This window comes from Berghia stephanieae, chromosome 3, assembly GCF_034508935.2.
Source record: "Berghia stephanieae isolate SIO BIC M18660-M18661 chromosome 3, UCSD_Bste_1.3, whole genome shotgun sequence".
NCBI lineage: Eukaryota > Metazoa > Mollusca > Gastropoda > Nudibranchia > Aeolidiidae > Berghia > Berghia stephanieae.
In genome coordinates this window covers 76,174,105-76,191,788 of record NC_088362.1, presented here as the reverse complement: position 1 = coordinate 76,191,788, position 17,684 = coordinate 76,174,105, and the positions used below count along the sequence as shown (strand labels likewise).

Sequence of the window (17,684 nt, the reverse complement as noted above, 5' to 3'; positions counted from 1 at the left end):
AATTCTATTATTAACAAAAATAAAAAAGAGAAGCCCAGAGCCATTCGCCTATGAAATGCTCAATCACTCTGCAGCATACCTTTCGATACAGCTCAGAAGAAAAATGTTAGAGAAGGTAAAGCTTGAAAGAAATAGAGTTTATGAAAAGACTCCTTGACATACACAATAAAAAATAAATCAACAGACCAAACACAACATATAGGCTACAGAAATTGTTTTGACGAAATCACAAAGGAACCAAGTAATCTGCCAGAGGAAATAGTGACAGCACCAAGTGATAAACAATTCCTAGCAGCTCTGAAAACATACAACACGTCGACGGAAGCAAGGCGCTTGTTGCCAGCATGATGGCATTAGCTGCCCTAATTACGAAGAATTAGAAGAATATTTGAGGATCTTTCTGCATATTAACATGTTAACTCAGTCAGAGTGAGTATTTATATTAATGTGTTTATTTAAGATAAAGGAAATTAAATTTTAGAGGGCTTTCATTTTGCATTTATTTGGTGAATATTTTTCATATTTTGTGTTTCTAAGTTTTAGTAAAACCAAGTAATGCTGTACACTTGACGTGATGATATGTACCTATATTCCAGACAAATTTGAGAGCTGATATAGATGAAAGGAAAGAAGAAATCCATAGAGTTAATGGGGAAATGGACATCCTTTTAAAAAAGCTTGACAAAGAAAACTCGTGCAAGCTCCAGTACCAGGTATGCTGGAACTAATCACATGGAATAAGATTCTGTACAGTCTGTTGGGTAAAAACATATCACCTTGTAAACCTCACGAAGCTTGGTTTTATATACATGAGTATGCAGTGAGCTGTGCAGGAGTGGTTGTTTTTATTTTTTCTTGATTTTTATTTATTTTAATTTTTTTTCTAAATACTAATAATAAATAATCATTCTCCATAAAAACAAAAAAACAAACCAATATCTTGAGCATTTATGTTGTGCACTAAATATGCTCAAAACACTTTATAAGGGGTCCCCAGTCAACAGCAACATTTCACAATTATATATTATATTATATACAATTCTTCATCGATGGAGATGGTGCTGTTAGCGGCTAGGTACTCATTTTGCACCTGAGTACGATGAGGGTATATGAGTAAAGAGCCTTTTCCAAGGACTTCACTTCGCGCAGCTCAAAGTCCTACTCGAATCCTGGACTACTGGTCTGAAGGCTAGTGTCATACAATTAGACCACAAAACCGCTCATTTATCTTAAATAGCAATTTGTTACAATGGATAAACTAATCAGAAGAGATAAATTCTTTTCATTAGAATTTTTTCCTATTTTGCCTATATTATGTTAAACTATTTATTTTGGTATTTAATCGAAGAATTAATCCTGATTTTTTATTTAAATGATTAGACTTTTATTTTGTAATTACAGGAAATTGAAAAAGAATTGGAGGCAAAAATTTTTACTCTGAAACTGGAAAAAGATGAACAATCACAAACTATTTTGCAGCTGGAGGAAAAACTAGAGAGGAAAAAGGTTACTGCTAGAATTTATATTGGTTTTTAGTTATTCACATAAGTAAGATAATATAGCTAATGAATTTGGAGTATTGCCAGGATATAGTTTGTAAATCAATGGGTTTTTTTCTTTTGTTTTATTGGGATAAAAATTGTAGCGATAATCTAATTCTTGAATATGCCACCAGCTTGATTGCTCAATCATGAATGTTTCTTTGAATATTGATTTTAATTATAAATGAAACAATGTATTATTTGTGGCAGCCTTTTATGGGTGAATATCAAAAGTAGTGACTAACATAAAGTTGCAAGCTCTTACCCATTCATTTAAGTATGCCTTCTGTGTGTTTTTTTTGTCTTGTTTGGCTTCATCCATCTGCAGTTGCTAATAATTATAGTTGTTCAAAGATGGGCAAAAATGAAAGCTGGGTGTGGCAAAGATAAAATTGTTACGACTGTCTACTACCTGTAATAAGGATACACAATTTCAATTTTGAAATATTGTTTAGATAATAATGAATTTGTCCTTTAGTAGCCCCATTTTATCACAGATGTTGTAGCATTAAGCAGACAGTTATTAACTACCAAACCCACCAATCCAATCTGAGTGAATAGGATCAGCATGAAAAAAAGCTTGATTTAACCTATGACCAATAGACACCTAGATAACCACGCCTCTCGGACAGTCGTCATAATGTAAACAATGGCTGTGATTGGTAAACGTAGCAAACTACACAGGTTTTACTATTGATGGTATGTGTCCAAGTAAAATACTCACTGTTCTACTGCTTGATCAATAGAACATATACAGAAAACTATGTGTAAATTTAAACGATATAATATGATCTAGAAAATCGTATGCGAACTCGTCACCCATCTGGCGGTATAAAAAACAATAACAATGATTGGAGAGAGGTCAATTTCATCCACATTATTGTTTATAAACAACCAACCATGCTTGTCCGAGCAGGTTTGGAGATGTGTCACAAATTCCATATTTTGATTGGTCAAAAATCTACTGGTTAATTACGGTCTTTTTGTGAATGGAGTTTTGTACCAGTTGAGCTATTGGATGATAATAAGGAACATGTGATAAATTTAAGATTTCATTATATCCTGCTATTCCTAAGGTATTTCCATATTTTGTAACCAGTCTTCTCAAAACTGTATTATGTCGAGATGAACCAAAAATTTGAGTTTAAATCAACTCCCTGGTATTAGGGGAGTGAATTTAGTGTTTTAACTTTTTTTAAAAATCAAAGTTTTTAATTCTGATCATTTTGATTTTATTCTCAATTTTCTTCATTGGTTTATTCTAATATAATATCAGATTGACGTGACTGGTCACATTTTCCTAATTTACACACTTACCATTGAACTGAAAATTGCATATAGGATAACATTTATTTTAAAATTTTATTTGGGATATTCACTTGTTGCATGCATTATGTAAGCGGAATTACTAATTATAATACTTATTATAAAAGAGACATAATATTCTTACAGATTGAAGTTAGCGATATTTTATCGAAAGAAAGTGAGCTAACTGAGAATCTTCAGTCAGAGATAAGAGTAAAGGAGAAAGAATTAGATAAAGAAAGGTATTCCTAGTGTTGGAATTGAGATGGTCTATGTTCACCAAGCCTTCATTTTTTCTCACTGGTCATATGCTCAAATCATTATGCTCATCAAGGATTATAATCATAATGAGGTATTTGCTGTCTAGTGTCCGATATGAGATCAACTCCTAATTCCAACATGGGAACTATATATCAGTGTCAGCATAGATAAAGTCCACATCAAATCTTTTCCCCATTCCTTTATTTTCCTTTTTCTGGTTCTGGGGGGATGAGGAAGAGGAGATTTAATATTGATCCTCAGCTTAAGGCAACACAATAATTGTTATAGTCTCAAAATCTACTTATCCGTGTTGAGCAATTTAGTAATAAGACCAGTGACATAAGACAAATAATGAAGTTGCGGAGGTGAAGAAAGATTCTGCAGTTTTTGTTTTTTTTAATTTTTAATTTTTTATTGATTTTTTTTTTGTGTGTGCTTGTTTCTTGTTCATTTGAATTTTTTTCATTTAAAGAAAAAAAATCTTTTCATGAATTTCATTTGATGACTTTGATTACTTTAATTTCATCATGTGGACAACATGTGTTTTGTGTCTGGTTTTTTTTTTTTTCATCGTTTTGGTTTGAATAATTTTTTAAACTAATGACTAAACTTTGTTTGCTCAATTTGACATCCAGTTTATTTTCTTATGCGACAGTCTTTCATTCTGTCAAATTATGAATATGTGCTTTCAATCTTACAATTAGTTGCAAACTAAAATGTGTTATTTTTTAAATTACGTCAATAATGAGACTAACATTTTAACAAGCCTGATATATACTGATAATACTCGTTGTTTCGAGTGTGTTTTAAAATTAAAACATTATTTATTGTTTACCTACTTACTTACTTATCTGAACCAGCGACCACCTGAGCTCTAGCCCTTCGGTCTTGTGCCATGACGTAGAAGTTAGAGGTCTTTTGTAGTTGTTCCAGGTTTATTTATTGTTTAAAGCACATTGAATAATAAGGTTTAATATTCATTTCCCATGGACATAATCCTGATTACTGTGATAACAGTTTGTAACAACATCTTTATATTCTCATAATTCACAGAAAAGTATTAGAATCATCTAATCAATGTGTGTAGAATATCTTGCATTTCTTCTAAGTTTCTATGAATTCTTTTTTCAGGTCAACAGTTGTGAGCTTAAAAGTAAACTTAGATGAAACAAAGGACGAAGTGACGAGAATGGATTCAAAATTAACAAGTAAATCAGAAGAGATAGGAGAGCTTAGGGTACAGATAAAAGTGAGTCTTCCCAAAATGTTGGTATTGATACATCATGTATGTTTATATACAAAAATGCAATTATAATGGGTTCCTTAACAACTGTGACACCAAAACATTTTTTCTATAACAGCCTACTAAAGATATTATCTTCTCGTGTTGGCTTCTTGGTAAATATCTTGACAGTTTTCAACGTGCTTAACCTAAAATCTTATTCCATTTTACACACACAGGAACAGAAATCCTTGGCGGAAAAACACCAGAGGGAATTGAAACAAAAAAATGATGATTTTGAAACTTTCAAGTAAGGAGAATTGATATTGAAGAAAAAAAATGGATGGCAATGTTTTTTCTTGTACATGTGTTAGACATAATATTACTGTACTAATATAGCTTTGAATTCTATTTATGCTTAAGTCGTTATAATATACTATAGGATTTCAAACCTCATAACATTAGTAACATTATTACTTTCCTGGTTTCCATATTTATGCAAACATTGTTCGCAATTTAATCATTGCACTCTTTCACTCATTCCTCTCCCTTTCAGAAAAATGTATGAGGAAGAAAGAAGGAAGACGGATGAGCTCAACAGTCAGCTTACTGACATAAATCTTGAAAATAAAGAGCATGTATGTTATTATGTGAAGTCAAGCTAGAGAAAACATGTTTGACTTATGAAACATTTTTTTTTTCGAATTAATGTTTGCAATTACATCCATTTTTGAGACAAATTTTGTAATCAATTTTTTAACTTTCGCTATTTTATTATTTAAGCTTTCATGAATAATATAAAGGTTTAGCTACAGGTAAAATTAATGAGTGGATTCATAAATGTAATCTGATATTTTTTTTTCTTTTCTTTTTTTTTTTTTAGAGAGAGAGAGAGAGAGAGAGAGAGAGAGAGAGAGAGAGAGAGAGAGAGAGAGAGAGAGAGAGAGAGAGAGAGAGAGAGAAAGAGAGAGAGAGAGAGAGAGAGAGAGAGAGAGAGAGGGGGAGGGAGGGAGGGAGGAAGAGAGAGAGAGAGAGAGACTTAGACCATTTTCCTTCACTGATTTTTCAGGGAAAATCTCTGACTTCACAACAAAAGAAACTTGCTGCTCAAACAAAGCATAACAAAGAGCTTGAAAAAGAGGTCAGTTTAGAATGTCAATACCTTTTAATCATGCGTGTGTGTGATGGAGCATTGCACTGAGCAATGAAGGGATCAGTCCCCTGTATAACACTGAATTTAGTTTGAAATCAGTTCCATTACCTCTACAAATGGTCTGAGAAAAATTAGTAAGCCATGAGTATGAGACCATTTGCTATTGGTTGGGTACATGCCCATCATGTGCCAGCCATTGCACTCAAATTCTTTCATATTCACAATTTAAAAAAAGGTAAAACAGTATTTCTTAAATTTATCTATGAGTACTTTTTTACTATCATTATTTTTTTTCATTCGCATAATTATTACATTGTTAACATAAAGTATTATTATGGCTTATATGTACTAAATTTAAGAGGAATATTTAAATCCCCATATTATTCAGTGCTTGACATTTTTTATAAATGTAATTTTGTATTTCAAAGAATGATCAAACTAGGGCAAGAAACCGATCTTAGATTGTAAAAAAATAATTTTTGAATTCGACAATTCACTGATTTCTCCTCTGAATCTGAATCTGAATGTTACTCGAAGTTGAATAATTTTTGAGTATTTGTATTTGAGGGCGTAGAGATTTTTTAAAATGTGACAGCCATTGTTGGTGTATAGGCTGAAGAATTTTGATAATCTACACTCGAAGGTGTCTACATCTGTTGTGTTCACACATGAATCGGGAAGAACGTTCCAGTCTTTGATGGTGCAGGGTGAAAATGAATATTTGAAGTTGTTTGAAGTTTGCAGATTGGTGTTTTAGAATGAATTTTTTCTTTGAGGGTGTGAATTTTGTTGTATGTCTAGCTGTTCTGGTGAGATGGCCGTCATTTTGTTTGTAATTTTGAACCTAAGAGTTAGTTGTTGCTCTTTCCATCTGTCTGGTAAGGGAGTCCATCCAAGCTGTGTGAACATGTCTGTTATGCTGCTATGGGGGCTGCAGTCATTGAAGACAAATCTTGAAGTGCGGCGCTTGACAGCTTCAATTGCTTTTACATCAGATTGTAGGTCTGGGTCCCAAACTGTACAGGAATAGTCTAAGATTGATCTTACGAATGTTATGTAGGCTGTTATTTAAGCATAACAACCAGATTCAGAAAGTGGTACCCTTGTATTCATAAATCAGTACTTTTGTCATGCTTTTCACAGATAAAATCTGTTAAGGCTGATTTAAACATTGAGATAAAAAAGAATACAGAAAAAGATAAGGTGCTGAAATCCATGAAGAAAGAAATTGAGGAGTTAACACATACTAATGGTGATCTAACCAAAAGTACAATGGAATCTGAGGAGGAGTTGAAGACTCTTAGAGAAAAATGCAAGGAGGATAAAAAGATATCGGAGGAGGCTATGCTCAAGGTAATGATAATAATAATAATAATAATAAGAAGAAGAAGAAGAAGAAGAAGAAGAAGAAGAAGAAGAAGAAGAAGAAGAAGAAGAAGAAGAAGAAGAAGAAGAGAAGAAGAAGAAGAAGGAAGAGAAGAGAAGGAGGAGAGAGAAGAGAAGGAGAGAGAGGAAGAAGAGAAGAGAGGAGGAGAAGAAGAGAGAAGGAGAAAATTGAAGATTAAAGAAAAGAATATCAGAAGCATGAAAAGAAATAGAATGAAGAGAATATAAAAAAAGAAAAAGAAGAAAAAACAAGCAAACAAATATGAAAGAAGAATGAAGAAAAAGGAAGACAGAGAAGGAAAGAAGAACATGAGAGTAAGGAAGAGAAGGAAGAGGATGAAAAGGGAAAGGGTACACATCTGGAAGTATCTCAAAGCACTAAACAGAATTCAGCCATGAAAAGACACATTAGATGTGATTACACACACACATCACCGACACTACACACACCATCACAATTCTTCCATTATATTTGATACACTGCTAATTATAAGTAACACGAATGTATTATGTATATCATTTAGAATAAGTCAATTAAATGAAGCAGTATGAATGGTACTGCTGTAAGCAGGATGGATTATATAAATGCAATAGATTATTATAATTAGTACATATATTAAATGGTCCTCTTGTACTGAATGAGTTTGTTCATTTGCTTTGTTGGAATAAATAAAATTGGAGATCTTGAGATAATCTATCCTTAATAATGTTATTATATTTATTTATTTACATTTTTATTATTTATTTATTCATTCATTTATTGATTTCCTTATTATTTATTTATTTATTTATTATTATTTATTTATTTATTTATTAATATATCTATATATTTATTTATTCATTTATCCATAATATGTAGGATAAAATTAATAATGATGTGTGATGTTTTTTCTTATTCTCAAAATAATCGAAATTGAAATTATGGGCAACTCTGTATCCACTTTTATGGGTGATGAGCTGGAATTCATAAATGTATCACAAATTTGTATTGGCAGGCAATAGAGATGCAGGAGAAAGCCAAGAAAGAGATGGATAACGCCAAAGCTTTAACAGACTGTCAGCTGGCCGAAATGATGGGAACATTAGACTCTTACAAACAAAGCAGTGAGAAAATTTTGGCTGATAAAGATGCTGAGATCAGAAGCCTGAAAAACAAGCTTGAGGCCTTAGATGATAAGAATATGGTGAGCTAAAGTTGTTTATTTTTGCTTTATTTTTTTTTCTTTAGAAACATTATATGTTTCGTCTATTAGATTTTCATAAGCTTTTATAAGTTTTGTTTAATAGTGAGAAACAGAGCCATTGAAAGATGGGCCATGAGAGCGAAACGTACTACTTTCTCCAGACTGCTTATCTATATGAATTCAATGTCGTAAGTAGTAATTTGATAGTGCAGTTTTGTGGAGGTGACTTTCAAAACCTGAAAAGTCCTAAGAGGAAAATGTTTGCCTTTTTGACAGTTACTCAATAAGCTCAGCTTTTTCTTGATGTTTTCAAGGTGTCCAATAGATTCCTAAAAAGTTTTGGCCCAATTTCTGCATAAATGTGGTGTAGTGGTGAACATCACCCCCTCGATTATCATTCTAAGAGTAATGGTTAAGATACATTTTTATTTTCATTGCAGTTCGAGAAAGATGCTTTGAAGGATGAAAACAATAAGCTCTCTTTTGATATCAAAATTTTATGCACAGAGAAAGTAAGAAGCAACAATCGCATTTCTCATCATCATCAACATCATCATCATCATTATCGTCGTCATCATCATTGTCGTCGTCGTCGTCATCACCATCATTACTTTTCTTCTTCTTCTTCTTCTTCTTCTTCTTCTTCTTCTTCTTCTTCTTCTTCTTCTTCTTCTTCTTCTTCTTCTTCTTCTTCTTCTTCTTCTTCTTCTTCTTCTTCTTCTTTTATTATTATTATTATTATTATTATTATTATTATTATTATTATTGTTATTATTATTATTATTATTATTATTATTATTATTATTATTATTATTATTATTATTATATTATTATTGCTATTATTTTGTTCATTTATTTTAATTATTTAATTTTTTAAAAACATATTTTAAAAATATTTTTATTATTGATATTACCCTCATTAACATTATTTGATTGTATCTTAACAGGAGGATTTGCGCAAAGAAGTGAGGGAAGCAGCTATTAACAATCAATCTTTAAAGAAAAAGCTGGAAGATTTGGTAAAGAGAGAACTTATGTTTTTACCACTTTCATGGTCTTTGCTTTATATCGTATCTTACAGAATGATTTATTTATTTGAAAACTTGGAAAAACAGCTGTTATCAACCTTTTCTAAATTACAAGATCAAAAGTTGAGTGTGTTGATTTGAACTGAGAGCAAATGCTCCTTTATATTGATATTGATAATCACACTTAATTTTGCTCCCATAGTGGGTAGGGAGGCACTTTCTGTGTCTTCTCTCCCTCTATATCTATCTGTTTTCCAACTTGCTTTCCGTCTTTGTCTTGGAATGAGATAACTTGGTTTTGTCCCCACCCTGGCCGGAGCCCTTGGCTAGGAGGGAAACAGTCGAATGCATAATTATAGTATTTGGAGATATTTTATTCCTAGTAAATCATCTCTCTGTTATGCACTGTATTATATTTTGTTTACATATTATTTATCATTTGTAAACATTTGAGTGTATTCCTTTTAGTGGGCACCTGTGCTTGTGTCTGGATGAGACCCTTTAGGTGATCTCAAACTAAGTACTTTGATAGTGTGATCTTGGAATCTACATCTGTTTCCTACTTGAACCAATTCCCCTTTGTCTTTCCTTTTCTTGGGTGCTTTAAATGTAATTCGAGAACTGATTACTGTCCCAGTCCCATTTTCTTTCTTTTTGCTGGTGCTGATTTGACCCAAATGTGTTGCAAGTGCCGTAAAACTCTTAAAAACAAGCAAACACTAAATTTTGACGTGCCACAGGAGTCAGTTTTGGGTCCATTTCTATTCACAGTCTACACCACACCTCTTATAGCATCATTTAATCCTACAGCATCAGTCCCTATCTTTATACCGATGATACACAGCTATATTTCCCAATTTCTTCTCCCAATTTAATTTCAAACAAGACAAACATCTTTAACTGCGTCTCTCACATCTGGATGACTCAAACCAAGCTAAAATTTATTGATGATAAAACTGAATTTATCGTTTTGTAAAAACAAGGAAAGACCATTCTAATAGAAGGACTTTTGATATGTGACTATACTATATGTAATTGTGGGTGTGGATGTATTTGTGTGTGTTTGTATATATGTGTATGTGTATATTTATTAATTTGTTTACTTATTATTTTTTATTGCCATCATGAAGCGCTATTGAGCATTGTAATTCTCATTAGCATTGCGCTATATTCATTTCCCATTACATTACATATTGAGTACCATGGAGTTCTTTATTACATACAGTACATTTTTTATGGAAGTTGATCCTCTGAAATGAATACTTTAAATATTTCCTATCTATTAATCAAAACCCAAAGATTATAATAAAGATGTTTCATTTTCAGGAAAAACAAATGGAATTACAGAATAATGTCAACAAATCACGAAGTGTTAGACATGATTCACCGACGTCACAGGTAAAACTTTGCAAATTTTTATTCTTTCACACTTCTAACGATATTTTTTTTTTAAATATCAGAGCGTGGAATGATTCAAATGACTTAATCACTTATTATCTCAACGACACCTCACTTAAATTTTGCTTAATTTCTGTCTGGACGATTGCCTGTATTTAAATTATTCTCAAATTATTCTGGTATTTTCTATATCTATTGTAGCCGACCCAACACATGCTACCTGTTGCTCCAGTAACCCCACAAAAACAGCAAGCTGTTCCATGGATTCCCAAGACTCCAAAGACACCAGTTCAAACTAAAGATAATCAAAATCTTATATTGAGAACTCCACAAAGAAGTATCTTACGGGCTTCCAGCTCTGTTCCTAAGAGAAGGAAGGTAGCCTTTCTGGCAGACGACAATGACGATGACCAAGAGCTACCATCATCATCTGATGATCTCATGGAGTTAGAGGTTATTGTTGTTATTATTGTTATGGTTGTTATTGCTCCGAATCATCATCATCATCATCATCATCATCATCATCATCTTCTTCTTCTTCTTCTTCTTCTTCTTCTTCTTCTTCTTCTTCTTCTTCTTCTTCTTCTTCTTCTTCTTCTTCTTCTTCTTTGTTCTCCTCCTCTTCCTCCCAAAATGCGAGAATAACATTGAATTAGATTAATTTGTGATGCATACAACGTTTTTGAATGCTTTAAATTTAATGGTAAGTTTAATGGTAGCATTGTAAAGACCATGATATATCACTGATGAGGAGAAAGAAGAAGAGTTAGATCAGTTGGAGAATTATTAGTTTGCATGATGTTATTTTTCTTTCACTGACTCACTCAGGTTGAAACGGAAAATGCAGCCAAGTCAACTAAATACCAGAGCACACCCATATCAATCAGTCGCACGCCCAAGGTGGCAACAATGAATGAGTTGGTACATAGGATGACTCCCAAACGGACCTTAACGCCTTTAAACAAACCACTAATGACGTCTACACCTAGAAAGGTATAAATAAACCAATTGAAAATGGATAGAATAAAATAAATTCTTTTTATTCGTCCTAAAAGAGAAATTTTTCTTAAGAGTCTTTTCCCAGGGAAGACTAGAATAACCTATGTGTAATCTGCTGTGTAGCGCAGCAAAATGAACTAGGGCGAGCTGATTTGCTCAATGATCAACGGGACACCAAGGAAATTCAATAGCTCCCAGTTACAAAGGAAAGCATGTACCATGGTGCCATGCTGCCCGCATGAACTGTAGCATCAATAGAGGCATATTTTTAAAAAAATCTTTCTTAAATGTTCGTTTTGGTAAAAAAGTATATAATAATTATATTCATCTACCATCTGTGTGCAACTGCGAGAAGCAATTATTTGCTTTGAAACAATTTCACACCCTGTAACTTATTGCTTCAAGATGATTAGTTTTACTCACGAAGTGCCTTCTCTCATCACACAAATCGTTTAAAACTAGACCTTGTGCTTTGAAAAAAATCTAACTTCTTTTGTAAAGAAGTGTTGTTTAAATCAAAAACAATTTGATTAAGGTTGACTACCTTTTGTCCTTTTACTCTTTACCAAGAACTTGTCAGTAACAGCAATGGAGAGACCATAAAGAGCGTCAAATAAGCCCAAAGTTTCCTTGAAACAACCCACAGTTAGGAAATAGAATGGCGCAATTGATATCTTACTAACCTTGTAGGATAAGAATGAAGAACGTTTGTAGTTTGTTTATCCATTATCAGTATACTAATCTTGTTTTCAATATTTTTTCTTTAAAAAAAAAAGAAAACTTCAGAAACACCAGATGCTGGGACATTTACTTCAGTCTCTGATAAGTCAAAGGACAACGAATCTAAGCTGCAGGTGAGATAATTCATTAATATACTTCATTAGTATAAGAGAAATGATAGTTACTGTCAAATATGAGACTGCGTTCTAGTTGAGTGGATTGATTATTCAAGATCCCATCTTCAAATCTGACACTATTTCTTGAATTTTTTGGTTAAAAATGTCTATAAATTATCTAGCTTAACTAGGTTTCTATATTTCTCACAACAAGAACTTTATCTGTTTATGGCCTTTTTTAAATTTCTCATTGTCAATCATTATTTTATTGAATATTTTTAATTTTTGCACATGTCTCATTTCAACGATTAATTGAGGCAATCAGTGTAGCCATTGTAAAATAGCTGAAAATCAGTCTGAATTATGAAGCCTGTAATTTTGTCAGGATTTGCTATTTGACTATCTGACTCAAATTTATGTAGGTTTCTCTATCTACGGATTTATTTTTGTTTTAAAAGGTTTAATTTTACAATAAGATAAGTTCTTTTCTCACAAAAAATAATATTACTTGATGTAGACTTGATTCCTTCAACTTAGTACTTGTCCTTTACTGACGTAATAGTTTTCCATTCGTCTCTGTTTTGGTCTGTGAAATTCAAATTTTCCATCTCTTCCAGTGATGTAAACTATATATTTCTATTAAACTGTTAGTTATTAAGCCTTATGGTTATTATTGGTCGTTAAGTACGATTTACTGTTCTGGGATTGATTAGTGTCTTAAAATCATATTAAAGTATATGAACTTTGATGTGGGAACATTTTTTATACTCTGTACAATCTATTGACTCCAGTCTTTAATTCCCATAGTCTCAAATTGTAGATTTTCTAATATACCCAATCAGAAGGACCATGAGACACTTGTTTTTTTTTTGTTTTTTTTTTGTATTGTTTTTTTTTGGGGGGGGGGAGGGGGGAAATGGTGTTATACATGATATACATGAAGTCTGTAAACAAAGTTTAAAATATAGATTCTAGTTCTTATTTAAAGCCCATTTGAAACACCGGGCGATACTTGTTGATCTTAATTTTACTTTGTTTAATATTTAACTATTACTGATAATTGAAACCCAATAAATCAAGAATGAAACCTTAAAATTATTTTGACATTCTCCTGTAGAAACAAGAAAGTAACCCAAGAACACCTAATATCAGGAATGTACCTGCAAAAAAACCTACCCACAAGTTTTTCACAACATCCCCTAAGGACAAGGCAATCAATCGCACAAGAATTAAAGAGAAGGCAAAGAAGGAGAAGGATGGTCAATTCTCCTGGTTTGATCTGGACTCAGTCTACGGCTTTAACCCAGAAGATTGATAATTGTGAGACATGCCTGTGTGTTTTAACTCGATATACAAATACTCCTTTTTTAACATTTGACACAATTATTAGGGTTAATTTTTGAGACACCAAAAAGTGTCATATAGATCATTAAATTTATATATCAAAACGGATCATGTTTTTGTCTTGTCTTGTCATTTTGGGAGCGGTAAAACAATTATGAAAGCTCTTTTAAAACCTACAGTTTTATACGGAAAATAATTTTTTTTTTTCATCAACCAATCATTGTTAATATCTTAGTTGAGGATTGTTTTTCTGCAGCTGAGGTGATAAGGCATCCTTAGGTCTTCCAAGTCACTGAATCCTTTGTTTCAGAAATAGTGTAGTGTGCATATGTTTTATCTCCAGGAAGGTTTAAATCAAGTGTTCATTGCAGCAGTGCACAACACCAGATACCATTGGTGCATTACACTTTTGCACGTTGATAAAGCCTCATAATTTGTTTTGACCTTGTCTGTTATTTGTTTTTTTTTTGCTAGTGTACTCATTTTCGTAACCAAGCCATCACAACTACGATCTTTGAAATTCCCACTGTCAAAGCAACATCACCATTTCAAGCCCTCTGTCCTTGCTTTTTTTTAGAAATTGGCTTCTTTCTTTTACCCACCTTGATAATTGAGCAACCAGGGGTCATGGCTTGAAGACATTGATAGTCATTTTTACCTTGTCCAAATCAAATGCACTGGTTTATGTTATCATTGCATGTCGTATTCACCTTAGCATTTTTGTCTTAACCAATGACAAATAATCATTAGTCTTAGCTTTAATTGATTAACTGCTGATCCCAATGATAATTTAAGGAGCATCCATGGTGCAAAATAAAAATATGAAAAGGATATATGATACAGTACCAGGCAAAACATAAAGATTATTGTTCGTTTATGAATCCATTTGTTTATACAAATGCGCATGTCAACAATGGCTATCCCGAACACTGTAATAAGTATTGTAAAGATGGGTTGCTTTACTTGTCTCAATTTATACTTTGTGTTGACTAGTTAATTGGTTGTTGTTAATTTGGACATCACGTGATTGATGTTTTGATCAGACATAAAAGAGTCATAATTGTGACCCACTGCATCCATCTGGTATTATGTCAGAAATAACTAGACGCAGAAAGCTGAGTATAAAGTCAAAATATTAAGAGTTTGGAAATGGACTTTTTTTTTAAAAGTTTAAATAACAAAATTAACTCTTGTCAATGAAAACATTTATTTTAGTTCAAATTGTGTATATTAATGTTAAGCTTATTAAAATTGAATTGAATTTCAAGCATCAGGTTCACCCGGACAAAATACTGTTTTGTTGACTGTTGATTTAAATGTTAGAATTTAAATGTACATAAGGAACGAAATTGATGTCACTTACTCTTTGTTATTGTTTCTAGCCAGCCATTTTTATGAGAAATTCTCACTAAATTCTATCAGTCAGACTATAAACGTTCAAGGTTGCACATTGTTTTGTGTGTTGGTAAGTTATATCCGGCTGGCAGATGTTGTGATCTTTTTGGCTGAACACACAGCATCAATAATAAATTTATATTTATACATTTTTATGAAGACAATGGATATAGTTTTTTAATGTAACTAAAACAAAAATTCACATTTTAGTCATTTTAACTTATAATCAGTTGTTTTTTTCAACTGGTACAACCCAACATAATACCGATTTGTGTTGGTGGATGACATATGTATCGTGTCATTATTTTGCTCTTTGACAAATTGATCATGTAGCCAAAAGACTCTTAAACAAAAGATCCTATATTGAATTGAATGGTAAATAACATCAAAATATAAATACAACCGTAATCGTCGTTCTTGTCATAGTAGTAGTAGTAGTAGTAGTAGTGGTGGTGGTAGTAGTTTTAGTAGTAGTTGTAGTAGTAGTAGTATTAGTAGCAGTAGTAGTAGCAGCAGCAGTAGTACTCGTATTAATAGTTTTATTATTATTATTATTATTATTATTATTATTATTATTATTATCATCATCATCATCATCATCATCATCATCATCATCATCATCATCATCATCATCATCATCATCATCATCATCATCATCATCATCATCATCATCATCATCATCATCATCATTATTATTTTTATTATTATTATTATTATTATCATTATTATTATTGTTATTATTATTATTATTATATCATCATCATCATCATCATCATCATCATCATCATCATCATCATCATCATCATCATCATCATCATCATCATCATGGTGGGCAAGATGTCACGCTTTGTCTTCTATCTCCTAAATGTTTTCCGCGTTGCTTTCTGTCTTTGTCTTGGAATGGGATTACTTGGTTTTGTCCTAGCCTTGGCCGGACTCCCGGACTGGGAGGGAAACAGTTAAATGTATAGTTACAGTTTTGGGAGATGATATTTTTTACCTTGAAAATCATCTCTCTTATGTACTGTTGCATTTTTAAAAATATATAGTGGTTTGTAAACATTTGAATGTATTCCTCTTAGTGGGGGAACCGCCCTTGTCTCTGGATGAGACTTTTAGGTGATCTAAGACTTAAGTACACTGATGGTGGGTTCTTGGAATTTACATCTGTTCCCTATTTGAATCTTTTCCATGTTGTCTTACTTATTCTTGTGTGCTTTCAATTCAGTAGGTTACTTTCAAAAAGTACAAAGTCCCATTTTCATCATTCAAAGACAACCGCAATTTTTGTCATTTATTTATTGACTTAAAGAGCAAAATATATGTCTTGTGTACCTCATAAAACAAAACCCTGAGTGTTTTTAAACTCCAAATTTTCTCTTTTGATTCTATGTAGTCCAAAAGATAACTTGATATTGTTAATTCATTTTCTATCAGGATGTGACTAAAAATGTTTTGAAAGTCAGCTTCTCAGTAAACCTACAACTTTTTTACTCTCCCATTTTCTTCCTTTTTACTGGTGCTGAAATGACCTGATGTTTCGCAAGCGCTGTAAAACCCTAAAAACAAACGAAACAAACAATCATCATCATTATCAGTTTCATCATCATCATCATCATCATCACCATTATTACTTTCTTTTTTTTTTTATTGTGATCAAGAACAGAATATTGGTCATTATTTTTACTCCATGACTGCAATTGTTTAGATTGCAAAGCTTGCCCTTTTTACATTGGCTTCTGCAGTCATAAATCGTTCAAGTTATTTTATTTTTGACTAGGAATACTAGATAGTTTCTTATGTTTTCATTCATTATATTATATAACATATACTACCAACATTGAATTGGATGGAGGAGGAAGAGATGAAGTTAGATGAGATCCATCGCGTCAATCTGGTTTTATCTTGCAATGAAATAAGTGAAGAAAATTAAATTTAAAGTCAGAATGATCAAAGTTATGAATTTTTAGCTTTTTGAAGTTAATAAAACAAAACTCACTTATCTTGATTAAGGGATTTATCTTAATTCATATTTCATAAGTTTAGCTTAAAATTGAGTTTTTAGCAAAGGGTTTATTCCAGCAAACATAATACCGTTTTTTGTGATGGGTTACAAATTAAGACAAGCTTGTTTTAATATTTTCAAATTTATTAATTAGATCAAACCTTGATTCTGTCCATAAAAATCCTATTATTATATTATTTTGCGTTATTTTGTTAATGTTCTGAATACATTTGTTAATTTCATATCTCAATGAGTTGTATTCTGTCTCTTTTTACCAACAGTATTATATCTCGTATTTTCGCCATTTGATTTCATTCATATTGCTTTTACTCTCTCTCTCTCTCTCTCTCTCTCTCTCTCTCTCTCTCTCTCTCTCTCTCTCTCTCTCTCTCTCTCTCTCTTCTCTCTCTCTCTCTTTCTCTCCTCTCTCTCTCTCTCTCTCTCTCTCTCTCTCTCTCTCTCTCTTCTCTCCTCCTCTATATATTATATATATATATATATATATATATATATATATATATATATATTATATCACATTACAATGTCGAATCATCATTGCAACTCCGACTGAAGAAGTGTAAAAAACACAGAAACGAGTCGTCTCGGCCAAAAAATGTGAGTGAAAAT

At 32.1% G+C, this 17,684-nt stretch overlaps 1 protein-coding gene across 1 annotated transcript in view; it reads left to right on the top strand.

The window, feature by feature from the left end:
- LOC144968469 (uncharacterized) overlaps positions 1–15,726 on the top strand; it is a 35,738-nt gene extending 20,012 nt beyond the window's left edge. Inside the window, exons 16-31 of the mRNA XM_078906873.1 lie at positions 597–713; positions 1,402–1,506; positions 2,994–3,088; positions 4,239–4,356; positions 4,569–4,639; positions 4,886–4,967; positions 5,399–5,470; positions 6,626–6,835; positions 7,864–8,052; positions 8,493–8,564; positions 9,000–9,071; positions 10,407–10,478; positions 10,680–10,931; positions 11,307–11,471; positions 12,254–12,331; positions 13,431–15,726. Of these exons, the coding sequence (XP_078762999.1) occupies positions 597–713; positions 1,402–1,506; positions 2,994–3,088; positions 4,239–4,356; positions 4,569–4,639; positions 4,886–4,967; positions 5,399–5,470; positions 6,626–6,835; positions 7,864–8,052; positions 8,493–8,564; positions 9,000–9,071; positions 10,407–10,478; positions 10,680–10,931; positions 11,307–11,471; positions 12,254–12,331; positions 13,431–13,628 (1,968 nt within the window). The 3' untranslated portion in view covers positions 13,629–15,726. The remainder of the gene's footprint in view (positions 1–596; positions 714–1,401; positions 1,507–2,993; positions 3,089–4,238; positions 4,357–4,568; positions 4,640–4,885; positions 4,968–5,398; positions 5,471–6,625; positions 6,836–7,863; positions 8,053–8,492; positions 8,565–8,999; positions 9,072–10,406; positions 10,479–10,679; positions 10,932–11,306; positions 11,472–12,253; positions 12,332–13,430) is intronic.
- Positions 15,727–17,684: the final 1,958 nt, after the last annotated feature.